At 44.2% G+C, this 26,990-nt stretch overlaps 2 protein-coding genes across 6 annotated transcripts in view; one reads left to right on the top strand and one right to left on the bottom strand.

The window, feature by feature from the left end:
• The window catches only part of RGS20 (regulator of G protein signaling 20), a gene marked incomplete at its 5' end in the record, with an annotated part of 47,134 nt that extends 23,484 nt beyond the window's left edge, over positions 1-23,650 (bottom strand). The window contains 2 exons of one of the 5 annotated variants that reach the window (XM_079795914.1): positions 9,427-9,726; positions 23,486-23,650. In XM_079795914.1, coding sequence (XP_079652040.1) covers positions 9,427-9,726; positions 23,486-23,650 — 465 coding nt within the window. Of the gene's footprint in view, positions 1-6,365; positions 6,439-7,233; positions 7,442-7,944; positions 8,110-9,426; positions 9,727-23,485 lie in introns of those variants that run through there. The other 4 variants (XM_079795915.1, XM_079795916.1, XM_079795917.1 and 1 more) reach the window with 4 other exon arrangements.
• Positions 23,651-26,180: 2,530 nt separating this feature from the next.
• Positions 26,181-26,990, top strand: part of ATP6V1H (ATPase H+ transporting V1 subunit H) — a 78,170-nt gene continuing 77,360 nt past the window's right edge. Inside the window, exon 1 of the mRNA XM_079796392.1 lies at positions 26,181-26,389. The gene's annotated coding sequence lies outside the window, so the exon portion shown is untranslated. The remainder of the gene's footprint in view (positions 26,390-26,990) is intronic.

The raw sequence follows: 26,990 nt of genomic DNA, 5'->3' as shown, positions 1-26,990 counted from the left end.
AGGATTAGAACATACTTTGTTTCCTACTAACATTTTGAAACTCATAAAACATATATTACATTTTATAATTATAAATGGCAAAATATTTAATGTTCATTTTCTGAATTGCATTGGAAACAAATGTTATGATAGATAAAAATGTGATCCAAAAATAAAAGAAAAAGATATGTAAATCAAGAAAATATCTTTAAAAAAATGGTGATAGGTCAGGGCACATCCCTGTTACCATACAACAACTAAAAAAGTAAGATAAATAATTAAAATCACATTTCTAAAGACATCAGAGAGTTGTGGAAGCAAAAGGATTAAATTAACTGAAATTTCTGAGAGGGAGAGCTCTTCAAAAGTGAGCAGTCAGCCTGGCTGGCGTGGTTTAGTGGTTGAGTGTTGACCTATGAACCAGAAGATCACAGTTTGATTCCAGGTTGGGGCATATGCCTGGGTTGCTGCTCGATCCCCAGTGGGGGGCGTGCAGGAGGCAGCTGATCAATTATTCTCTCTGATCATTGATGTTTCTATCTTTCTCTTCCTCTCCCTTCCTCTAAAATAAAAAAAACAACAACAAACAAACAAAAAAACACGTGATCAGTCAATCTGTTACTATGTATTTTCATCCCTGAGGGCAATTGCTGACTCTGGGCATGGGCTGAAGACATAAAGAGTCTCTATTGTCTCATGTGGGAGAACAAGTCCCCCTTGAGTAACAGGTCTTCCTCAAATGCATGGCTGGCCTCCTCAAGACACTAACCAGATATGGAAGCCACCTGGGGAAGGTGGGGGCAGAAAGCAAAGCTCAAAATTTTTAAAGGTGGGACTGAGCCTCTCATTCTTTCAAGACTGAAGAGATAGAAACCAATGAGGCTCTAAATCCCAGGAGAAAATACATGAGAAATGGCAAATAACCAGAGATTACCTAAATCTTACTAAAACTGCAACCAGCTCCATACAAGCCGTTTCAATACCTGTTAAGAGTGAAGTGATCAGCCCCTCATCCTCACAGAGGAAATCCCTCCAAGGAAGATTCCTTGCTGATAGAAGACATCATCTAAATCTACAAAATCTCTGTATATTTAATGTCCTCATACAATAAAAATTACTAGCTGCATGAAGAGATAGAAAAATGTGATAAATATTCAAATTAAAGAGGAGAAGCAAAACAATGGACAAAACAGAACATAAAATAAGAGACATGAGGAAAAAAAGAAAAATGTCTAATAAATACATATATATATAATTTGAGTTCCAGAAGCAGGAGAGAAAGAGAGAAAACAGCCCAACTGGCGTGGCTCAGTGGTTGAGCATCAACCTAGGAACTAGAAGATCATGGTTTGATTCCCAGTTAGGGCATATGCCTAGGTTGCTGCTCAATCCCTAGTAGGGGGTGTACAGGAGGCAGCTGATCAATGATTCTCTCTCATCATTGATATTTCATCTCTCTCCTCCTCTCCCTTCTTCTCTGAAATCAATAAAAATATTTTTAAAAAAGAGAGAAAACAGGTAAGAAGCAATATCTGAAGAAATATTGAATGAAAAATTTCCATAGCTGATGCAAGATATCAATCTACAGACATAAGAAACTCAGTGAGTAGAAAGAAGTTCAAATATAAAACCACACCTAGCCACATTATATTCAAATTGTGGCAAGCCAAAAACAAAGAGAAAAAAATTAAATCAAATTGTGGCAAGCCAAAAACAAAGGGGAAAAATTTAAATCAGCCAGACGAAAAAGACATGTTACTTTCAGAGAAGCATGACATTCTATAGAAACTACAGAAGTCAGAAGATAATGGAATGAGAGTGTACAGGCAAGGCACAGATTGGGATTTGCAGCACACATATACACACACACATGCATACAGATTTTGGACAATAACTTATATCCCAAATGTATAAAGAACTCTTATAAATCAATAAGAAGACAGACAACATAATGGAAAAATGGGCCAAAAATGTAGAGGCAGTTTATAATAGGAGATATACAAATGGCCAAAAAAAAGGTGCTCAGCATCATTAGTAAGCATTAGAAATAAAAATTAAAGCCACAACGATGTACCTCTACACAAACAAGAGAATGACCAAAACTAAATGGAATGACAATTCTAAATGCTGATGAGGATGTGAAGATTACATATTTAATCTTGGTTCCCAGGAGCTTAAAAACAGTCTGAGAAACTGACTATATCTAATAAAGATATACTGAATCTGTTACTCAGTAATTTCACTCCTGGGAATCCAATAGAAATAAGGGCATATGTTTATCAAAAGACATGAATAAGACTGTTTATATTAGCATTATTCATAGTTTCACACTGGAAACAACTCAAAAATATCCTGTATCTGGTTCTAGAGCAGTGGTGAGTGATCCTGTGCCCCCCTCCCAACCCTTGGGGAACATATGGCAGTCTGGAGACATTTTTGGTTGTCACATCCAGGGAGGGGTGCTACTGGCATCTAGTGGGTAGAAGATAGGGATTCTACTAAACATCCTACGGTGCACAGGACAGTCCCCACAACAAGGAGATAGTCAATCCAAAAATGTCAATAAATCTGAGGTTGAGAAATCCTGATGGTTACATAAGGGTTTACTTATGTAAAGTTTATTAATCTGTATACTTTATTATGTTAAAACTCCAATAAACAAAGTTAAAAGCAATCCAGAATAAAAAATACCTCTAGCTCCTCACTGAAATTTAGCAAACTTATGTAGAAACGTCTATCAGTTTTATGAATACTCTAATTTATTAAACAGTCCCAATGATCTGAATTTTCCAGGAATTACATTGTCAGGAAGAACAAAACTCTTTACATATAGCCTCCATTAAATGCAAAGAAGTATCTATGCCTTTATATAGAGCAGAAGATATATAAATTACTATCTAGTTATCACTGGAAATGGATAGTTGTAGAAACACAAAAAGGCATATGTTCAAGTCCACACATCGGGGATTCTCTTGGGGCCATCAGAAGGTAAATAGAGAAAAGTATACATGTACCTTTAAACAGTAGTCTAGGTTCCAAGGATAATAACTTCTTACCACTAATTATCAACAAATTAAGAAATATATTCCCTTAAATCTCATTATCGCCCCACCCTGAGAAATAAAAGCCTTACAAAGGAGTGGGGTGAGGCATAGGTTGCACCATTCTTTCCACTGTCTTGCAAAAATGGAGCAACCATATAAGAGTTTTGATTTAGCCATTAGGCCCTAGGAGGGTTAGAAGTGCTGGGTGTTGTAGCCTTAGAACAGCACTACAAACTACAAGCTCTTGAGCAAATACTGTTCACTTAGTGTCAGAGGTGACAGAGGCACAAATGGAGACAAACCAGAGAACAAGGTGTTCTCTAGTTCACTCGTTGTGCTAAGTGTATGCTGTTCAACCCAGGACCTCGTAAAGTCGAACTGCTGGGTAACTTTGCATGAGATGTCGTTGTCAAACATTAAAATACTAAAGTATTTGAAAAGGATTTTGCTATTCAGAGTAAAATTAAATAATATGTAGATAATGAGCATTCCAAAACCAGAAAGTTTAACTGGCTTTAATAAGCATTGAGATAACTCAAGGAAAATATCACAGCTGGGCAACAGAGCATATTACTCATATTTCACAAATGATTTCCCAGTACAAATAGCTAGAATCTAATCAACTGGATTAGAATCAAGGTAAGTTGTCCTATGTATGCATAATCATGTAATATTGTCTTCAGCACTCAGTCACATCCAACTTTATTGTAAACGGCTGCTGCAAAAGCCCACTCAATCAGACCATGAACTGACTCACCCCATGCAGTGTTGTCCAAACTCTTGAGCTGCTCAAGGTAACATTCCGGAACCATCTCAGATAGTGCTGGGTAGTCAGTGACTCACACGTATTGTACTGAATGCTAGCTCTGACTCAGAGTCAACCCTATTAGCTGCTGACTGACACTGTATTTGAAAAGAAGCTCACACAGTGAGTCACCTGGTCGTGCACTGAAAACCAATCCACAATATTCACAACTGGACAGTGATTCACATTATAATCATTTTGGGGCCTGACTTAACACATATGATTTCAAAACTCAATTCTGCTGAACTGGCTTGGGAGCATGCTAGAAAGTCACTCCCCGCTTAATGCCCTGCATTTCTGTCTAGGAACATGCGGTGGGTATACAAAGATACAAAGTCAAGGATAAGACATCCAGTTTATGCACTCTAGAGAAAAATCAAGGTTTCCTGCTTCAAGGATGCAGGTACAGTTCCTAGAAATGCCTTTTCTGGAAGACACCATTCCTATAAATAACTTCGCAAAACCACATGCTCACTTGAAAGTGCCATGTAATTCCTAGACTGCTCATGTGAGGGCCTGGACCTTTAAGCCACTGCATCTGTCTGTGTGAGGTGAATGTCACTGCCACATGCAGGAATGGAAGAACACTAGGATTCCAGAAACTGCTATTCAAGTGCCTGGGATGAAACCAGTCACCAGGTTATTGCTCTAAAATAAGAAAGTTTTTTTTTTTTTCACTTTCACTCTTGCTTGTCCACAAAATCTGGAATAATAAAATCTCCTTCTTTGTAATTTTGAAGGCCTTTCCTAAAAAGCTCTTTTTACGGGAAAGACCTTCTAAGCCAGTAGGAAGGAGATTTAAAAACTTTCAGAAAAGCTCAAAAATGATTTTTTAAATGTAAAACTGTTACAAGGGGTTAAGAGAATATGCAACCAAATGTATATTCCGGTGAGACCTTACATTCTAATGCTGGCTCTACCTCTAGCTTGATCTATGACCTTAGCTTATCTTAGGCAAGCCATGCGGTCACATCTTCTGCTGTGAGGGACCATGATGAAGCCACATCATTGCCTGGTCTCACTTATGTTGGAGATAACACATTTGTATATTTTTCCTTATATAATACCTCTGATTTCCGATTTGCTAAAAGTTCATCAGTTTGTAGGAAATCATCAGTGTGGTGCTGAAGAGCCTGGAGAGTGACTCAGAAGACCTAATTCTAATGCTGTTTCAGCCCCCATTTAGCTGGAAATCTCTGGCCTGCCTGGGCCTTTGACCTTTCTGAATGTTTCCTCATGTGTAAAGTGAAGGAGGTGAAATAAGTAATCTGACTTTTATCATTCGGTATTCTTTTTTAAAAAATATATAGTTTTATTGATTTCAGAGAGGAAGGGAGAGGGAAAGAGAGATGAAAACATCAATGATGAGAGAAAATCATTGATTGGCTGCCTCACATTGAGGATCCAGCCTGCAACCCAGGAATGTGCCCTGACCTGGAATTGAACCGTGACCTCCTGGTTAATAGGTCTAAGCTCAACCACTGAGCCATGCAGGCCAGGCAGTATTCTTTTTTTTTTTTTTTAATATATTTTATTGATTTTTTACAGAGAGGAAGGCAGAGAGATAGAGAGCCAGAAACATCGATGAGAGAGAAACATCAATCAGCTGCCTCCTGCACACCTCCTACTGGGGATATGCCCACAACCAAGGTACATGCCCTTGACCGGAATCGAACCCGGGACCTTTCAGTCCGCAGGCTGATGCTCTATCCACTGAGCCAAACCGGTTTCAGTATTCTTGATATCAAGGGCATTTTGGCTAACATGTTTGAAATGATCTTAATGATGTCTGCATTTCTAGCTCCGAAGGTACAATATTTTAATGTAGATGTTGGATTTTTGTATATACCATGTCCTAATGTGTATTTTTTATGCATATCTGTTTTACAAAGTGAAATATATTCAAGGTTAGAGATAATTTTCTTAAAATGATGTTTAAACCTTCTATGTAAATATTTCATAATTATTTAAAAGAAAAGCATCCAGAAGATGTAGAAATGCATTGTTTTTTTTTAAATTCAGATACTGACATAGAAAGTATTTACTGTTTTTTCTAATTTTCCTAATGACCATGTAAGTAGGAATTTACATGGACATCCACTTCATTATAAGCATTTTCCCCTTATCTTTTTTATATTTTGAAGTTTACTTGGCTAATTTAGCATCAACATAATAATAGTAATAAAAGCTTGTGTTTGATATATACCAGAATTCTACTATATTAATTTACTGAATTCTGGCAGCTACCCTATGAGGTAGGTACTTTTATTATCCCCCAGCTTGCTGATGACAAAACTAAGGCACCTAGAGGTTAAGTAACTTGCCTAAGGTCACACAGCTGGGCTGGAATTTGAAACCAACCACACAGCCCAGGACTCTTACCCATTAGGCAATATTGCCTCTCATACGAGTTGCTGATATGTGATACAAAAGATGTCACTTAATGAACAGACGATAAACAGGATGAAACCCCGTATAAAATTAGGTTATGAGCAAAAAAGTAGGAATTTACAGAGTCATACTACAAGCGTCCTTACCAAGGCCTGGGAGGGATTCAGGCTGTTTTGTGAACTCGGACCGTTGTTTAGTTAATTCCACAATCTGGAACCCCTAGAACTGAAATGAAGGCCCCATGTGCGACTGTGCCCCAGGGAGGAGGGCTGACCACAGGAGGGGGACCGGAAAATGGTGCAGGAGCTCCCAGCTCCCTGCACTCCCCCCGGGCAGTGCGAAGTCCCGGTGGGCAAGCGACTGCTTCTGCTAGCCAGTGGGCGAGCGGCGTCCCTCCCCACCCTACGCGCCAGCTGCGGTGGGGGTGGACAGAGAGCAGTTGGCCTCTGCCAGGTGCCGAGAAGCCAGCGATGTGAGGAGACGCTCTCCTTCCCCCTGATAGAAACTGTATTCGCGCTCACTCCTCCACCCAGCGGGTCGCAGGTGGCGCGGATGCGGCGGCGGCACCCGGGGATCCCAGTCTACGCCTCCTCTCCCAGCGGCGGGCATTCCTCTCCTCCGCGCCCCGCCCGCCGCTGGGGTGGCTCGCGGGCCCTGGCTACGCGCCTGGGTTTTCCTCCAGACCCGGCGCGCCGCCTCTCCCAAGGCCCTTTCCCCGCCCCCTCCCCCCAACGCGGGAGGACGAGGGGCACCCAGACCTCCCCAGGCAAACGCCCACCCCTCCGGGCGCACCGCCTCTTCCCAGGCCCCCTCCCAGCCCCCACCCCCTCGGCAATAGTGGCAGGGGAAGTCACAGCGCACACCGACCCCCCAAAGCCCACCTTCCTGCGTGAGCGCCACCTTTCCTTAGGTCCCTCTCTCACCCACCTCCCCTCCCAGTCTCCAAGCCTGCGCGCCCAGACTCGTTCCAACTTGCTAAGAGCAACTCCAAGAGTGCGGGAGGGAGTCAGTTACCCGGGTTTGTTCCAGAAATACGCCCGCGACACCCGCTCCTCAGACGCCTAGGCGCGGGTTCCAGAGCGGACACCGAGTCACACTCACCGGGGTCCGCGTGCGGGAGCCCTTTCCTGGCCCTGCTCCGCGGGCCCCTCGCCTGCGCTGCGCTTCCCCTAAAGGGAGGTTCTGCGGTTCAGGGAGTGTCTCCGCTTCCTTTCCACCTGCGCTCCACCAGCCCGCCTCCGGCTCCCGGCCCCTTCCCGGCCCTCGCGATCCGGTGAGAACGCCCACGTTTCCACCCGCCCGGAGTTTCCCAAATACACTGCGGGGGCCCATATGCGTTTAGGCTTCAAGGGCTGGGCTCCGCGCCCCGCACCCACTCACTGACCCCAGGCCGTAAGAGGTGGAAAAGCGCTTACGCCCCGGGCGGCAGACCCGATGGAACTTGATTCTGGTGGCTAGATACCGCCCCCCCCACACACACCCCGCTTGAGACACGGGCACACCCTAAACCCGCACACCTCCCCAATACGCTCTGACTACTGAGCCCGGCTGCACCCGCGGAGTAGGCGGCCGACCCGCACCCGCTCGCGCCGTGTGGCCAGGCTGAGCGCTCCAGGTGTTGCCCCGCGCGCGCGCGCGCCCGGCTTGGCCAGGGCCCCTTCCCGGCCCGAGGTCTCAGGGCGAGCCCGAGAGGAAGACCGGAGGTTTAGGAAGCTCGGTACTCACGATTCCACCTTCCGCCTGGAGAGCCCGAGGGGAAGCTCCGGCAGGCTCGCCCCGGTCCGCCGGGTGTATTACTACTACTGTTATTCTTATTCAAAGAATACCAAACGAGATCCTGTCTACGTTCGCGACTGCTCTCTCCGGCTTTCCTCTTCCTCTGGCTCTGGGTCTCTCCTCTCGCCCACTTCTCCCTCCCTCTCCCTTCCTGGGCTCTGCCTCCTTCCCCAGTGGGGAATCCCAGGTCTCATCACCTCCCTCTGGCGGCCGCTCGCTCCGTTGCGGTGGGCTGGCGGGGGTCGCCCCAGGCCCCACGCGGGACCCAAACCACGCCCGGGCCGTAGCCTCCCTCCTTCAGCCGGGTATTAGGAAGTGATGAGAGTGTGGGTGCGGAGCAAGGCGGGCGCCGAGGGTACTAGCCGAGTCCGCCTCTGGGATCCCTACGCTCCGGCGCGCAGAGGCCCGGCGAGACCCCAGAGTGCGGGAATGCGTGCGCCAACCTTGTGAATGAAGAGGGCAGAAAGAGGTGCGTGTGTCGGGGATGCGCCTCACAAGGAGGGATTGCTCAGTCCCTGGAAAATCTTGCCGCGGATTGCAGCCTCCTACCTTCTCCCTTTCCCAGGGTGCTCCTTGGAGCTCTCCACCTCGGTGCAACCTCCGTCTCTAGCTGTCCCACCCGCGCTGGGAAGGGGGCTCCTCGCCCACTCTCGGCTAGCGGGAGCCAGAGGCTCCACCTATTTGTGTGGGTGTGGCGGGGGGGAGGGGACGAGGGGGGGCGGCAGGAAGGGCTATCTCCTTACTCCGGATCCTACTGAGACCCTCCGAAGCCTCCCTCCGTTCCCAGGGGACTCGAGAATCCGGGATAAGAGGAGGGGGGTGGGGGCCCGAGAGTGGAGGAGGAACCTTGCGGCTAGCTCTGCGGGCGCGGATCGCCGAGTGTCCCTATAGTCCTCAGGTTGCCCTCGGGAGCGAGATGCAGTCGGGCTGCCGGGGCCGTGCGCCCGAGCTTCCAGGGCTAAACTGAAGCTGGAAGCTGACCTGACACAAAAATAACATCACGTCATTTCCTCCCCGGCCTCTCCAGCCCGCAGCAGCCCAGAGGGCAGGGGAGTGGGCTTGCAAGAAGGGGGCGGAGGCCCATTTGAGGGAGGCTGGGAGGAGGGCGAGGAAAGCGACGCGCCGAGAACCAGAGTTTGAGAAGCAGCCTCGGGAAGGATAAGGGCTTCCTCCCGCTTCCAAGGACCCTGGAAGTAAATGGCCCAGGAAAAAGTAGCTCGGAGGGTTTCCAGAAGGGAGGGGTGTCAGGCGAGTCACCGGCGACTTTTCCTTGAACGTGCTCAGCCTGTCAGCCTGTCTCTGCTTGCTGGCAGGGCCGGAACCCCTGTTGGACCCGCGTGGAGTGGCTCAGTGGGGGGGTTAGGAAGGAGCTGGGGATGCAGGCGTCCGGGTGAGGCCAGGGTTGGGCACGGTGGAGTCAACGGTACTCACGGGCATGGATGAGCGCTGCCCAGCGCTGGCATCCTCTTCCCGGGGCGAGCGTCCCCCTGAGGGTCGGCCAGGCAGTGTCAGAGCTGCCCCGAGCAGGAGTGAGAGGCGGCCCGGCCGCTCCCCGCGCCCGCGCGCGCGTCCAGCTGCTGGCAGGGAGGGAAGCAGGAGAGAGAAGTACGGGCGCCGCTGGAGAGCCTCAGGAGGGGGTCTCCGGAGCAGGTGAGAGAAGAGCCGCTCGAGGTTGGAGAGCGTGCTAGAAAGGAGGCTGAGCAGCTTCGGGGCAGCGGGTGAATCTGGGATCTGTGCAGGGCCGGAGAAGGGAAGGGCGAGAGGTGGGGGAAGGAAACAAAACCAGCACACCATTACTGATGGGCCCAGCCAAATACAGACTGGAGAAAACGTGCACTGGGTGCCGTTAATTACAGCACTAGAGGCCCCGTGCACGAAATTCGTGCAAGGGGCTTGGCCCTCGCAGCCCCTCACAGCCCTGGCTTCGTCAGGAAGGTCCTCGGGAAGGACATCCGGAAGGTCGTTTGGCTGTTCCGTCTAATTAGCATATTAGCTCTTTATTATATAGGATTACTTTGGGGTGCTAGAGAAGGTTGGTGAGAGCAAAAGGAAAGTTCTTTCCCCTTACTTTCCTTTCCCCACTTTCTTCCCTCTTTCTTCACTTCCCTTTCTCCCTCCTCCCCTCTTTCTAACTCCGTGATATTCAAAGTGTGGTCCTTGGAGCAGCAGCTTCACTAAAAAGGACTTGCTAAAAATGCAGAATCGTTAAAAATGCAGAATCGTGGACCCTACTGGACCTACTGCGTCATTAACATTCTCAGGAGGTTCGGTAAATGTGAAGTGCAGTGTATAGATTCTTGATTCTTTAGAATTTGGGTGAAAATCTCCTAGTTCACTTTTGCAACTCTTGCTCTTCTATCTCTCATCCCCTCTCTCTGTCCTTGACCACGTAGAGCTCTACCCTCCAGAGGTACAGTAGGTGGAATAGGGTACCAATTTCCATTGGGATAGGTGTCTGGGATTCCAGACCCATCTCGCCTGGCTGAACCGACTTTGGTTGTGCTGGGTGAGGTCAGTGGGATGGCAGACCAGACCTGTGTTGGGACCCTTACGTGTACACTCTGCAGATACCCTTCACACACTTCGTGTGTCCATCTTATTCTCTGGAACACAGGCCTTTCCACCTTCCACTTGTTGCTTAGGAGACCTAAGCGGCCAGGGTGAAGATAAAATCCTTACTTTTTTTCCCCCCTTAGAAAGTAGAGGGAAGCGTTAATTTAGAAGTTAGGAGTCCAGGGTCCTGGGCTCCCACTTGCAACCAACTTGGCCAAGGCTCACCTCTGGGAAAGTCTCGTTACTCTTTGAGACTATCTGGTTCATTTATAAAGCAAAGGAATTGAACTCGGCGTTTTTGTTAGTTTTTTTTTAAGGTCACCTGCCTTGTCTAGGTTCTCATTTTTGAAAAGCTCTCAGGACTTCTTGGTCCACTAACATTTAGTGAAGCTTCGAACCGGAATCTAGCTCAGCCAATCCACACAGCCTCCTCAAGCAAAACAAAAAGGCACTTTAATCTGATGGTGAAAAGCTGGAGTGGCCCTTGCCAAGAAAAATGAAGGTGGAGGAGGGAAGCAGGGAATAAAAGTGACAGGAAGGCTGGGCTCGCGCGTGGGGGCGAGGCGCGCGTGGCGTGGCGTGGCGTGGTCTCCAGGGCACAGCGACCGCTCTCCAGGGTCCTGAAGACGGCTTGGCGCGGTTCCACCGCTCTGCAGTCGCCAAGTCCCCCATGTTTTCTTTCCTTGGTGGAAGTTTTGTGGGAAGTGATTGTCAAGAGGGAGGGAGGCAACCTAGCAACCCATTCTCATTCATGAGGCCCTTTCTGGGAAGCTGCCTAGCGCGTTGGCTGATTTGTCTTTAGTTCGTTTGTATGCGCCCTGGGAGAGATTGGAGCTCGGTTTGCATTTCCGAGTAAGTCTATACTGTTTGATTTCCCCTCATTACCTTTTCCTGGAGAATGAGGTCGTTCTCCTAGTATTTTCATTCTTCTCGTCCCCTCCCCCGCTTTTGGCATGGCACCTTTATTTTAGCGGTTGTTGCTGGGAGCTCTGAAGGCTTCTGGAGAAGCGCCAACAGATCACTCGAGGGCGGGACAAGAGCGATTCGGAAAACGTCTCAGAGCCAGCCTTGGTGCCCAGCGTTCATCTCAGGAGGACAAGGGACTCGCCCCTTTGGCTGGGGTTTGGGGTGGGGGTCAGCTGACCCTAAACAAGCTCGGCCGCTTTGGGGCCGCTGGACCTGGGCGGGTCTCGGCTAACCTGGTGCGCACTTGCGGGGGTTGGGGTGGGGGATCAGGTGGCAGGCTAGCGGCAGTAGCTGTGAGTGCCTCGCTCGAGCTCTGTGCCACGCAGCCTCACTCACCTCAGTGAGGTGGGCATCGGGCGACTCTAAGCCAAGGAAGTTAGGAGAGGATCAGCTATTCCCCAGCGACTCAGAGCTTGACTAAGCCTCCCCACGACCTTCCTGACTAGCCTTCACGCAAGGGCTTGAACGCGGAAAATGCTGAAAGTGAGCAGCAGGTACACTTCTGCGACACACGCCCCACTCCTCGAAACCTTCATGGGCCTTTCGCGGGTCCCAGAATTTGCGTCTTCATCTCTGTTTCCAAGTGGTTTTGTAAGAATGTGTGAACCTGTACTCTGACTCCTCACTTCTCCTCTTGCCCCAGCCCTTCTTTCTAAGACATTTGCAAACACACCCCGCCCCCTTCTTCCCATGCTTCATTAGGCATTTTGCTTCGGCCCTGTGCTTCAAGACAGAGACACTTGTGAGGGAGATGGAGGAAATGTCCAGGCAGAATTACAATCCCAGACTCAGTCCCAGAAACCCAAAGCCCGGGGTCTTTTGCTCTTCAGGAGACATTCTCCTTTCACCCTTCCCTAGATTGACTTTTCCCCTCCGGATCAGCAGCCTCTCCCCTATTCTGGCTCTAATTAGTGGGGGTGTGAAGCATGGTACCTGGAAGACGTAAAAATCAATTTACTTCCTTTGGCCCTTCTAGCAAGGGCAGAGCTACACCGTATTAATGCAGCCACAAAGTTCTACCTGAGCAAATTTATCTGAGGAAAGACCTTCATCTGCCCTCGATGCTGATCTTTCCTTTCTTTTAGGCCTCTAGATTCTAGATGACAGTCTGAGGATTTCAAAGATATTAGCTACAAAAAAAAAAAAAAAAAAAAAAGAATCATCTTGGAATCTGTGTTCCTGAAAGCACTGGTCCTTAGGGATCAAATGACTTTGGGAATACGTTATTCTGATGGAATGTCCACTTCCCTGATTAATCATGCTGGCTATTGAACCATGCAGAGGAGAAAAATCACAATGCCCCAAATCAATATAAACAAAGTCTCATCCCTTGAAAGGCACGTTGAAAACTTTCATTTACTCCTAAAAAGTACCATTTCTTAAAGGAAGCACCCTTAATGGAGTAGGGTGGGCCTCTAATCTAGCATGACTGGTGTCCTTATAAAAGGGGGAAATTTAAACACAGACATGTACATGTGAAGGTGGAGGCAGAGGCCACAGTGGTGCATCTACAGGCCAAGGGATGTCAAAGATTGCCAGCAGCACCAAAAGCCAGGAAGAGGCATGGAATAGATTCTCCCTCAGAAGGTATTTAACAACAAGACTGAAACATGGAAACCCCAACTGAGTGTCCAACCTCCTGGCTTGCCCTACAGATTTCAGACTTGCCAGCCTCCAATACATTCTATTTTTCTGGTTCTCTGGAGAACCTTGACTAATACTCTCTAATATAGGGTTTATCCTCTTTTACCTGGACTATTAGAATAGCCCCACAACTGGTACTTCTTTTCCTCCTTTGCCTCATTCTCCCTTGTAGTACAGTCTCAATACTGAAGCCAGATGTAGCCTTCAAAACGTAGGTCAGATGACGGCACTCTACAACTTCAAACTTTCTATTGGCTTCTTATTTCAGAGTAAAATCCAAAGTTCTTACACTAGCCCTCAAGGCACTATGTGAATGGTCCCACCCTACCTCTGAGATCTTTTCCTATATAGCTATCACTACAATATTGATTTTCCACTGATTGCCATCTGACATACAATATATTCACTTGTTTATTTGTATAATTTTGTTCATTGCTATATCAATAGTGCCTAGAACAGTGCTTGATCCTAAACAAAATGCTCAATAAATATAAATGAATTAATAAACTCAAATATCATTCAGCCATAAAAAGGAATGGAATTCTGATACACGCTACCACATGAATGAAACCTTGAAAACATTATACTAAGTGAAAAAAGCCAGACACAAAAGAACAAATATTGGCCCTGGCCAAGGTCACCAGTTGGATTCCCAATCAAGGCATATGCCTAGGGCTCGATCCCTGGTGCTGATCCGTTTCTCTCTCTCTCTCTCTCTCTCTCTCTCTCTCTCTCTCTCTCTCAAAATCACTGGGAAAAATATCCTCAGGTAAGGATTAACAACAACAAAAATATTTTTTTTTAATCAGAAAAAAAGAACAAATATTGTGATTCTATTTATATGAGGTACCAAAATTAGGCAAATTCATACAGGTAGAAGGCTGGGGGGAGAGGACAATGGGGAGTTATTGCTTAATGGATGCAGAGTGTTTGAATTAATGAAAAAGTTTTGGAAATAGATGGTGGTGATGGTTATATAATCTTATGACTGTATTTAATGCCACTGAATTATGCACTTAAAATAGTTAAAATTGTAAATTTATGTTATTTAATATGATACTCAAAACCCTTCAAAGTGTGAGCTTTGCAAAATTATTACAGTGTTATTGACTATACCCCTATGCTGTACTTTACATCCTCTAGCTTATTTTTTATAACTGAAAGTTTGTACCTCTTATTCCCCTTCACATATTCTTTTTTTTAAAAAAATATATTTTTTATTGATTTTTTTTACAGAGAGGAAGGGAGAGGGATAGAAAGTTAGAAACATCGATGAGAGAGAAACATCGATCAGCTGCCTCCTGCACACCTCCTACTGGGGATGTGCCCGAAACCAAGGTACATGCCCTTGACCGGAATCGAACCTGGGACCTTTCAGTCTGCAGGCCGACGCTCTATCCACTGAGCCAAACCGGTTAGGGCCCTTCACATATTCTTTAAAAAAAAAAAAAAAAAAAAAAAAAAAAAAAAAAATATATATATATATATATATATATATATATATATATATATATATAGTTGATTTCAGAGAGGAAGGGAAAGGGAGAGAGATATATAAACATCAATGATGAGAGAGAATCATTTATCAACTGCTTCCTCCATGCCCCCTACTGGGGATCAAGCCTGCAACTCTGGCATGTGCCCTTGACTGGAATTGAACCTGAGACCCTTCAGTCCACAGGCCAATGCTCTATCCACTGAACCAAACCATCTAGGACTTCCCCTTCACATTTTCCACTCATTCCTCCACCCATTCCCCTCTGGCAACCATCAGTTTGTTTTCTGTATTTATTAGTATCTTTCTGTTTTGTTTTGTTTATTCATTTGTATTGTTTTTTAGATTCCATATATGAGTGAAATATACAGTGTTTGTCTTTCTCTGTCTCTCTAGGTCCATCTATATTGTTGCAAATGGCAAGATTTTGTTATTTTTTATTGCTGAGCAATATTCCATTATATAGGTGGTATATATAATGGAATGTAGATATAGAATTTATATATATAAATTTATATATATATAATATGTATATTTTACATCTTCTTTATCCATTCATCTATCAATGGCCACCTAGTTTGCTTCTATATCTTGGCTATTGTAAATAATGCTGCAGTGAATACAGTGGTGCATATATCTTTTTAAATTAGTGTTTTCTTTCTTTTTTTTTTTTGGCTAAATACCCAGATATAGAATGGCTGAGTCAAATGGTAGTTCTATTTTTGTATGGTTAAGGAACCTTCAAATCTTGTTCTTTCTTCTGTAACATTCTGTATCTCCAGAGAAGGGGATTATTACAGCAGAGGATAACCCCCAGAGAGAGCTCCATGCACAGCCTGCCTCCCCAAGCATGCACTTAACAACATCCTCATGGTGACTTCCCCAGCTCTCTTAATTAAATCACAGCAGCCTCTCTAAACACTTCCTGCCCTGAGCCTACACAGCGCCTATGTCCACTGTAACCTGTCCCCATTCTGCAGATGGAGTGATCTTTCCAAAAGGCAAATGTGATCATGTTACTTTTCTCCCTCTAAATGTGAATTGGCTCCTTAGTTCTCTACAGGACTTAGTATGGCATAAAGACCTTTACTTGATTTGTTGATCTGCACTCTGTTTACTTACCCACATTTCTCATTATTCCTCTGTACTCAAAGCTCCAATCATATTAAGGTTCATTTAGTTCCTGAAATCCTCTTGTTCATTCTCATTCTAGGCACTTTGTTTTGTAAAACTGCTCCCTCTGCCCAAAGCACACCCCTTTCTCAATCTGCTCCTCCTCTTCTCTCCCAGGGCAAGCTCCTACTTAGCCCTCAAGCCTTCGCTGGGCTGCCATTTCCTTCGGCAGCCTTTCCCAAGCTGGCTTAGCTGCCTCAGTGTTTTTTTCTTAGCCTAACACTTCCTACACTGTATTGTGGTGTCTGATTCCTCCTTAGACTCTAAGCCCTGTGAGTATCAGAACTTTTCCTTATTCAGAACTGTCTCTCAAAAGCCTGAAGCAGTATTGCAACACAATGTGTACTCAAATTTTGTTATATGAATGAACTTAGAAAGGACATAATCTGGAGTTGATAATTATTAAAGCTGGATAATGGATACAGAGGGTTTTATTATGCTATTTTTCTTCATTTTATGTATATGTGAAATTTTCCATAACAAAAAGATGTAAAAATATATATTTTTTATTGATTTCAGAGATGAAGGGGGAGAGAGAGAGATAGAAACATCAATGATGAGAGAGCATCATTGATTGGCTGCCTCCTGCAGGCCCCACACTGGGTATTGAGCCCACAACCTGGGCATGTGCCCTGACCGGGAATCGAACCGTGTCCTCCTGGTTCATAGGTCGATGCTCAACCACTGAGCCTCGCTGGCTGGACCATAACAAAAAAGATTTTTAATAATACATTATTTTAAACACTGTATTCTTATCTCTTCTTAAATTCCAATAGATAAAAACTGTGAAGCCAAAACAGTATTTCATAAATGAATATTAAAACATAAATACAGGCTCATTGTATACCCATTGAATATTCTCATATGAATCATGCACACTTAAAAAGGGGCTGCGTGTACTTTGGTAATTGGAGTGAACAATTAAAAGATGATAAAATATATATATATATATATATATATATATATATATATATATATATATATATAAAAAGAAAGAAACTGTGGGATAGAAGCTGCCACATTCCATGTGCGAGCCTCATGGGAATGGGGTTTGTAAAATGGGTGTTGAAAGAGGCCTGATGCAAAAGGGAACATGGGCAGGACTTTCTTGAAGAGCCTGCACTGTATTTGTTCCCATCAGCCCCGTGACAGATCCACCAATTTCATGCTGGTGGGGCACAAAAATAAACAAACAAAACGGCAAGAACAAGGGAAGACATTGTTCTGTCCAAACTGGACAGTTTGTGACAGGGCTCAGGATGGCTGCATGGGCTTTGTAGCTTTTCCAGGGGTTCCTAATAAACTGGGCTTTGTGTGAGCCTCACTGAGGCTGTGCCGGCCCGTTGTTCTAAAGCTTTCTCCCTCTCTGGCCTGGCTGCCCCGGTGAACTTGTTGGCAGTCATTGATTTCTTTGAGTTGGACTTGACTGAATTAAATCGCTTTGCTTGGCATTTTAAAAGGGGCGTTTTTCTTGAGGAAGATGGAGTTTGGTACTGCCTTTCAGGATTTGTAACATTAAATTCCTTCAAGGCACAGGAGACATTTGGCTAAAGAAAGATCTTAATAATAATTGTAGCTTAAAAAGGTCATGAGAAAAATTAGTATCTTTAAGGTTTCACCCACATGGTGGGAATAAAGCAGGGAAATAATGCATTTCTAGCTACTAATCAATTGGCCAATCAATATTGTCTGGGCTCTTCCCATGTGCCCAGTAGGCCTGAGGCCCTGCCTGTAGGTTAAAATTAACTAGGCTAACAACTGTTGTGGGATAAATGTACTGCCAATCAAACACAGGGGTTCCAGGGGTTCCCCAGGACAGCAGCGCAGGATGAATGGGAAGCCTGGATCCCTGGATGCAGATTGACTTTTTAAAAAAATTCAACATATCTGATTAAAAACAACAACGAACGAAATTATATGTGACACGTATGTATTATTGTCTTGATTTTATAGATGATAAAACGAAACTCAGAGAATTAAACCCAACTTGGATCTGAATTATAAAAGCCGTTTTTTCCGGAGACAATTTGTATTTGGGATACAAACTGAAAGGATGCACATTACTGAACTTTTTCGGTTGAAAAAAGATGCTTTCAAGTCATCAGATTTCAGTTAGTTACAATTGAGTCTCGAGTTTTTACCAGTTTGAAATCCTGCAGTGCTTGAATTTCCACCAGATGTCACCATTTACCACCCTATCATTGCCTTCAGTCTTGCTCCTAAAAAAAGTAAGGGAGCCCAACCTGCATGGCTCAGAGGTTGAGTGTTGACCTATGAACCTGGAGGTCACAGTTCGATTCCTGGTCAGGGCACATGCCTGGATTGAGGGCTTGATCTCTAGTATGGGGCATGCAGGAGGCAGCTGATCAATGATTTAATAAAATTATATTTAAAAAAAGTAAAAAATATTAGGGAAAGTATTAGTCAAAGAAAGACAAGTATCACATGATCTTGCTTATATGTGGAATCTAAGTAACAAAATAAACTGATGAATGGAGTGGATCCAGAGACATGGAAGCCTGGAACAGAGTGCAGAATCTTGGAGGGAAGGTGGGGGAGGGTGGGTAGGTGTGAGGTAAACAACCAAGGACCTTGTTTGCATATATGCATGGCCCATGGACACAGACAATGGGGCGGTGAGGGCGTGGGGGGGTGGGTGGCAGGGGCAGGCTAGAGAAGGTCAATGGGGGAAAAGAGGGGACATATGTAATACTTTCAACAATAAAGAATTATTAAAAATAAAAAATAAAAAAATAAAATATTTTTTGAAAAGTATTAGGGAAGAAGAGCCCATCTTGCTCTTGGGTTCCTCAGGATGGTTATTGCATCTGGGTATGAGGTGGAGGGCTGTGAGCTCTGAACCTTGACTCACTGAGACGGAATTGGAAAATGTAGTGAGCCATTTGCTGCCCTGATTTCCTCTCCTTTGTGATTTAATATATCTAACAACCAGCCAATTTCTGATGGCTGTGCCAAGGAGAGTTACAACCTGGCCTTTGGCCAAGACTGCATGGACAAAGAGGAGGCTTTGAGGTGAAGGGGGATGCCAGGAATGCTGCAGCTTCTCAGTGATCCATAGTAGAAACCAGTGCCAGATGGGGCTGGGACTTGGACCAGGCTTGAGTGTGGCTTCTGAGAAAGGGCCAGAAACAGCCCTAAACACCAGGCCTCTCACCTGCTCAAATATCCCAAATTACACTGCTGGGAGTTCATTCCTTTGGATCTAATATTAGCATTCTCCATAGATTTTGTGAGGAACAAAATATTAATTCTTTTACATCTAAGTGCAAATAAATTTGAACTTTATTTTTTTTCCTAATGGGAAAAACCAGGCCAGAATGAGAGAATGAGGTGCCTTGGTGATGCCTGGGGATGTTGGGGAAGTGGATAAGGTGAGGGATGGGAGAGAAAGAGACAGAGAGAAGGAGGAAGACTTCTCTTAAATCCCAGTTTGGCCCAGACTAATGGGCATGGTGCCTGGGAGACCTTCCTTTGTTTCCTGTCCCTCACAGCCTGCACATCTTCACCTTGCCTGTCTCAAGTGTTGTAAAGAATGCACAAGGGACAACGATGCGCCTCCAAAGCCTGGACTCCTCCAGGAGCCAGCAAATGATGTAAGATGCCTGGCTTTCTTTTCTAAAGCTGCAGCTCAGGGAAAGGGGAAGTTTATAGACCTTAATGACACTATTAAGTTGCTAAAAACAGTCAGCTTGCAGCTATTTTTATTTTTTTAAAGATAAAAACAAAAAGGGAAGCAGTAGGACATGGCTTTTATTTGCTGATCATATGCTCATTTTTTCAAGCCAGCAACAAAAGTGTCTATATAATTGAGTGCATATCCTCCTTGGAAGGTGCTGATGCGAATAAAGCTCGCTCTTCAACTTCAAAAAGTATGTCCGTGCCAACATGTGACCTCCTGGGCAAAAGGTCACAGGGGAAAGTCTTAAATAAATGGGGCTAAATTAAACTTGCAGATGTGGAGAGAGCAGATCTGTTGTAGAATTGGAAGATGTGTGTGAAATTGCTTTCATCATTTCTTTCCAGTAATGTTTGACTCATCCCATTTGGTCTTAGTTTGCTCAACTATTTTTGCACAACCTCTAGCAACTTTTACTGATGACTTATAGGCAAAAATATTCACGTCCCAGTGTGTCTGGGTTATCAGATGATCACTCTGGCCTGACTCAAGGTAGCAGATGGAGTCATACAAAAGCTTCACAGTCCACCTATGTCCCCTGGGGTGGGGGCGTGTCTGGTGACTCTAAACTTTTAGTTGCTGTGGGGGCCCACCCACAGAACTTTGCTAAATAGGGAATAAACAGAGGAGTTGTGTGGATTTATCTCTAAGATATGTTTACAGACAATAAAGTGAGTCACATGACATTTTTGGTTTTCTAGTGCCAGCATTTGCTTTGTCACTATTTTTCATTTTTGCCATTCTGCTAGGTATGTACTGATATTTCACTGTTGTTTTAATTTGCGTTTTTCTAGTGGCTAATGATGTTAATTAGTCTTTCATGTGTTTATTTACCATCTCTATATGCTCTTAGAGGAAATGTCTGTTCATGTCTTTTGCCCATATTCTTAGTTAGGTTGTTGTTTGCTTTTTGACTCTTAAGTTTTAAGCGGTCTTTATATATTCTGGATACAAGTCCTTTGTCAGATATGGGGTTTGTCAACATTATCTTGAAGTCTGTATCTTATCTTTTCATCCTCTTAGATAAGGTCATTGGCAGAGCAAAATTTTTTATTTTTCATTAATCCAGTTTTTTCCGTTATGGATTTTTGCTTTTGATGTCTAAAACTGCCCAGCCTTAGGTCACAAAGATTTTCTATCATTTTTTTCCCCCAAAAGTTTTATAGTTTTACATAAAGTTGTACATTTAAGTTTGTGAACTATTTTGGTTTAATTTTTGTATTAGGTGTTAGGCTTAGGTGAAGGATTTTTGGAGGGTTTTATCACTGGGGCCTGGACATCTCGATGCATGTTAGCCCATATTCTCCCTGTCCATTTCTCTATTTTCCTAGACATTATATCAAGTCTACTTTAAATTTCACCTCTTTTACTCTTTCATTAGGTCTTTCTCCATATTGACATTTCATCCCTGATTTCTTACTGCCATACTGATTTAAAGAATGTAATTATGATGATAGATATCCTTTATTATTGACATGAGTCATGCCAATAATTTGATAATAGGATGCGATGAGAATGTCATTATGTTTGTCTTTCCCAATATATTGTAAGTCTGTAGAGAGGGAGGAGCATATTTTTCTCTTTCTCAAAACCTAGGCCAAGATTCTGCAGATAGTGAGAACTCAATGATATTAGCAGAATCAAAATGAACAGAGTTCTGCCAAGCTTAAATTTGCTAGAAGAGGGATATGCTCATTTATATGTTGCATCTGAGTTCAGATGCAACATAAAAATATTTTTTTAAAGGCAAAACTGAGTGGAGAGGCCAGTAGCATCCCAACTGGATCACTCCTGCCGGCTCCCACCTGCGGTGTACAGGTTGGAAGCTGTTTACTTGAGTTAATGAGGTCAGGATGGCAGCTCAAATTGCCCAGTGCCAGCAGTATGGTTGGTTCCAGGACACTGTGGGAAGGCATACTGCTGATTATTTATTTTATTTTATTTTATTTTATTTTATTTTATTTTATTTTATGTTTTTATTTTTTTATTGTCTACAGTTTTACATATGTCTCCTTTTTCCCCGATGGACCCCCCCCCTTCCCCCCAGCCATTCCCACCCCGGGCAAGCCCCCACCACCCAGTGTCGGTGTCCATTGGTTATGCTAATATGCATGCATACAAGTCCTTTGGTTGCTCTCTACACCCCCCTCCTCTGCCATTTGTCTCTGGATCTATTTTTGTTCATCAAATTATGTTGATCATTATATCCCACATATGAGTGAGGTCATGTGATATTTATCTTTCTCCGACGGGCTTACTAGTATTTCGCTTAGCATAATGCTCTCCAGTTCCATCCATGTTGCTGCAAATGGTAAAAGTGCCTTCTTTTTTATAGCGGCGTAGTATTCCATTGTGTAGGTGTACCAACGTTTTTTAATCTACTCATCTGCCCATGGGCACTTAGGTTGTTTCCAAATCTTAGCTATTGTAAATTGTGCTGCTATGAACATATATACTGCTGATTCTTAAATACTTTCCCAATCCATTTGCCTATGATTCAGCTTGAGCATATCCCTCAAGACAGTTAGAAGTTTGAAATTATATGTGTGTGCACATATTTTATACATATACATGCACACACTCAACATATGTATCCTGTTGCTGTCTGTTTCTTCAGAGTAGCCTCCAAATTCTACCTTAAGGACTTTTGGCCAGGATAGCCCATTTCATTCTAGTTTCCTGAAGACCTTGTGCTTAGGTGACAATAGGGGTGTGTGGATATTCATGTGTTATTTGTTCACATATGTCCGAAAGCTCAAAAGCACAGGTCAGTGTAGTTCTAGAGAAAAATTTTCCTAATGATTATAAAAGACTTTTATTCTTCTTATGAAAATTAAAATAACATGGAGGGAAAAGGGCAGATCCAGAGAATTAAATAAAGAGTTTGCAAATAAGTGATTCTTATTAGGATATGAGCCACAATACAGGGACAGGTAAGTTTTTTAGTGTTACAGTTATTTGGACAGGTTAGCTATAGTATGATTTTGCAGCACTTAATTCTGATCTCTGCTCATTATTTGTTAGACATTAACACATGCCCATTTCCCACCACACCAAATAACCTTCTAAGAGATAATTCTATTAATAGTTAAGAGGATTTACAGACTTAATCTGTACTTTGTGCAAAAATACACACCACACTAAGCAGGAAAATTGACTCTTTTTGGGGAAATAATGTTATCTAGTGGTAGAAATTCATTCTTAGGGAATTCTCTTTTCGAAACTATGATTTAAAGAAAAATACCCCTTTGCTCCTTAATGTTTTTTTTAAAACATATACCTTACTTTATTTTTTTATTTTTTATTTTTTAAATTGATTTCAGAGAGGAAGGGAGAGGGAGAGAGAGATAGAAACATCAATGATGAGAGAGAATCATTGATTGGCTGCCTCCTGCATGCCCCTCACTGGGGATCGAGCCAGTAACCCAGGCATGTGCCCTTGGTCTGAATCAAACCAGGGAACCTTCAATCCACAGGCCAACACTCTATCCGCAGGGCCAAACCAGCTAGGGCCTTAATGTTCTTTTGCTCCTTCTTTAGTATATTAATTTTTTTCTCTAGCAATTTTTGTAGAAAGCAGTCTATAATTTTTTCTTTTATTACTATATGAGATATAACCTTAATATCAGAGAAAAATATTCAATGGTTAATAGCAATAGACATAAAAATTTGTTAAAGTTTCTTGCTTTTTTAAAACATTATCTCCGGAAACAAACAAACAAAACATAAACAGTCATTTGTCTTCGTAAAGGGAAGTTGTTCAGGTTGGAGAAAATTGCACAGATCAGGTAATTATCATCAAGGTTCTTAGGGTTTCTCTTGAAAAATTTGAAAACAACTTTGATATAACATCAGTAAGATAAAGTGAGCAATGGCTCTGAAACTTGCTTAGGTTTTATATTCCTTATGGATAAACTCTTTCCTTGTCAAGAAAGGGTCATGGATCGAGGAGATTGTCTTACCTTGCTATCATACACAGCCTTGGTGGCCCCTTCTTTTTCGGTGGTTTGGTGAATGTTTGCAGTATATGCCTCAGCCCTCTGCAGGGGCAGAAATGGCTTCCACATGGATGGCCTGCAGAAATGTTTCTGGAGGCATTCTTGGTTATCTTGGGAAAGCCTGGTCATGGTTTTACAATAAAGGCTCCAAATGAGTCCTGGAGCCTGGTTTTAACAACACCAGCCAAGGTCCCCTCTATTTCTCTTCATTTGGCTAATGCTGAGCTCTCTCTCAGTTCCCTGGGGACTGCCCTGGAAAGTGACACAAATCCAAGCAAAGGATTATCTGTTTTATGGATCAGCAGCTTATCCACAGATCTGTAGTGTTCTATTTCAGGTAGGGCCTCCTATTTTGACTGTCTAGGTATGTTAGGACTGCCCTCTACAGGTAGTAATGTATTCCTAATTAAAATTTAATCCTAAATCAAAACTGAAATGATTCAAGTGATATATTGCTTAGTATATAATGATAAAGGAAATAGGTTGCTTGGCAGAATTCTGTACTAGCAGTGTGTGGTAAGGAATAGTACTTGGCAATCTTGGGCTATGCAATTGAGGGGCAGATGGTTTTCCTAATCTATTTAGGTTTCTTAAAACATCATTTTAGTACCAGTCAGATTTGTGGCTAGAAATGTATTCTAAACTCAGACCCAAACTTAAGGCCAAGGATTATCACTCTTTTTATTTGTCATGTAGAATTAGTTAAAATGAAATTTCTTAGGAAGTAACCAGTCATCTAATGATTAAGGTAAAATTTGGCTTGTAACATCGTACTTCATATTTGTACTCAATGGGCAAAAGCATTTCCCTTAAAAACAGGAACAAGACAGGGGTGTCGATTTTCACCACTCTTATTCAACATAGTACTGGAAGTGCTAGCCATAGCAATCAGACAAGAAGAAAAAATAAAAGGCATCCAAATTGGAAAGGAGGAAGTGAAACTGTCGTTATTTGCAGATGACATGATATTGTACATAGTAATCCCTAAAAGGCTCCACTAAAAAACTACTACTAGATTTAATAAATGAATTCAGCAAAGTAGCAGGATAAAAAAAATTAACATCCAGCAATTGATGGATGACATTTTTATACACCAATAATGAACTCTCAGAAAGAGAAACTAAAAATCGCATTTATCATTGCAACAACAACAACAAAAAAAGATACCTTGCAATAAATTTAACTAAGGAGATAAAAGACCTGTACTCTCTCTACATGACATATTAGTAGAAAAAAGAAATAGAGGCAAATACAAACAAATGGAAGAATTTGTTCATGGATTGGAAAAATTAACACCATTAAAATGTCCATACTACCTAAAGCAGTCTATAGATTCAACTCAATCCCTATGAAAATACCAATGGCATATTTCATATTTAGAATACTCCAAAAAGAAAGCATAGGCTGCAAAAATCTCAGACATCTCTTATAGCAATATGTTTGCTGAAACATCTCCTAGGGCAAGGGAAACAAAGGAAAAAATAAACAAATGTGGCTACATCAAAATAAAAAGCTTCTGCACAGCAGAAGAAACGGCCAACAAAATGAAAAGGGAACGCACTGTATGGGAGAACATATTTGCCAATGTTACCACAGATAAGGGATTACTTTCCAAAATATATAAAGAACTCATACAATATAACAAAAGGAAGACAAACAATCATCATCATCATCATTATTATTTTTTTATCATCATTATTTTTTAAAGAATAATTTATTGATTTTTAGAGAGAGAAGAAGGGAGAGGGAGAAAGAAACATCAATGTGAGAGCGCAACAGCCATTGGCTGCCTCCTGCATGCCCCCTACCAGGTATCCGAAAACAGGGCTGTGCCTTTGATTGGATATCAAGCTGGCAACCTCCCAGCGCACGAGAGCCAACTAAGCCACACTGGCCAGGGCAACACGAATTATTTTTCTTTAGTATAATCGCCAATATTGCATGGAACATTCATTGTTGGCTAAACCTGCAACCCCAGGGCAAGATAACTTTTATGACCCACGTCTCAGCATCAGGTTCACATACAATCAAGAACACCTGCTTCACTGACCTGTTAAATCCAAATGAAAGTCAATCTATCTAAAAGCACTGAATTAAACTTTTGAAAAGAATGACGGTTAAGATAAACGAGTTTTGCCAACAGGAGGTCACAGTTCCATTCCAGGTCAGGGCACTGCCTGGATTTCAGGCTTGGTCCTGGGTGTGGGGGGGTGCAGAAGGCAGCCAATCAATGATTCTCATCATTGATGTTTCCATCTCTCTCTTCCTTTCCCTTCCGCTCTAAAATAATAATAATAATAATAATAATAATAATAATAATAATAATAATAATAATAAATAATAGTAATAGTAATTGTGATAATAATAATATATATGTGATAAACGAGTTTTGGCCTGGTTCTCGGGCTCCAGCGGGTACCCTGGCACCGGAGCGGCCTGCTGGGTTTCGGGTCCCCCCCATCCCCTCCCTCGGGACAGGCCAGTCCGGGCTGGCGGTGAGGGTCAGGGGAGGTGGCCTGTCTTAGGACCCTTTTGAGCGCAGCAACCTGATCGGAGCAATTCCCTCCTAAGCGCCCGCCCCTCGGCTGCTGTTTTGAACCCTCCCGGCTTCCGCCTTCCGGGTGGTCACATGCCTCTGCTCACGTGACCGGCACTCCTGTCATTCGACTGCCGCCACCCCGGCTGCCGGCTGCCTGCTGCCTGCGCTGCCCTCAACGTCTCCGCGGTGGTGGGACCTCTTCACTCCCCGGCGCCCGAGTCTCCCGCCGTCGCTCAGGCCTCCGGACCCGCCGGAGAGGTTCCGACTCGGCGCCCCAGCTCGGCGGGGCCCCGACACCCGGACCGCCGCCCCCTCCCAGCCGCCTTCGGGTGCGTTGTGGGCTCCCCCAGGGTTCGCGCAGTAAGGCCGCACTCCGCTCGTTTCCTTGGGGACACCTGCCCAAGTGAGGCGACCCCGCGGCTTCCCCAGAGCCCCCGGTGCGCGCTGCTGTCCCACCGCCCAGGCCCTCCGCCCCCTCCGGTGCCGGGGTCCCGGGGTCCCGGGGTCCTGGCTTCTTTCCTTTGGGGCCTGCACCAGTTTAGGAACCTGCAGAGCCTTCCCCGCGGGGGCCGGGAACCCAAAGGGCGGGCAGGGGAGGGGAGGAGGATGGATGAAAGGAATGCGCTCCCCGGGATGGGCCACCGCCCTGTCCAGCTGGAGGTCCGAGTTGTCCGGGGGCTTCGATGACCGCGCGGAGACACCCGCAGCCTCCCCTGGACGGGCCGCCGGGCTGGGTCCGCCTGGTCCCAGGGCCGCAGGTTGGGCCGGAAGGAGCCAGTTTCTGCCTGGGCCCTGCCAGGCCACCTCGCTCTTGCTTGTTTAGGCAGCAGCCCTCAGATGTAGAGATTAAGTTCCAACCTGACTGAGGGCATTGGGGCCCTTTTCGCTTCTCTGTATATAAGCGTGAGCTTATGTTTTATGAAAAGGAAC

The sequence above is a fragment of the Cnephaeus nilssonii genome, assembly GCF_951640355.1.
Source record: "Cnephaeus nilssonii genome assembly, chromosome: 18".
NCBI classification, from domain to species: Eukaryota; Metazoa; Chordata; class Mammalia; order Chiroptera; family Vespertilionidae; genus Cnephaeus; species Cnephaeus nilssonii.
The sequence above is the reverse complement of the archived record's forward strand: the minus strand, read 5'-3'. Positions and strand labels throughout refer to the sequence as shown.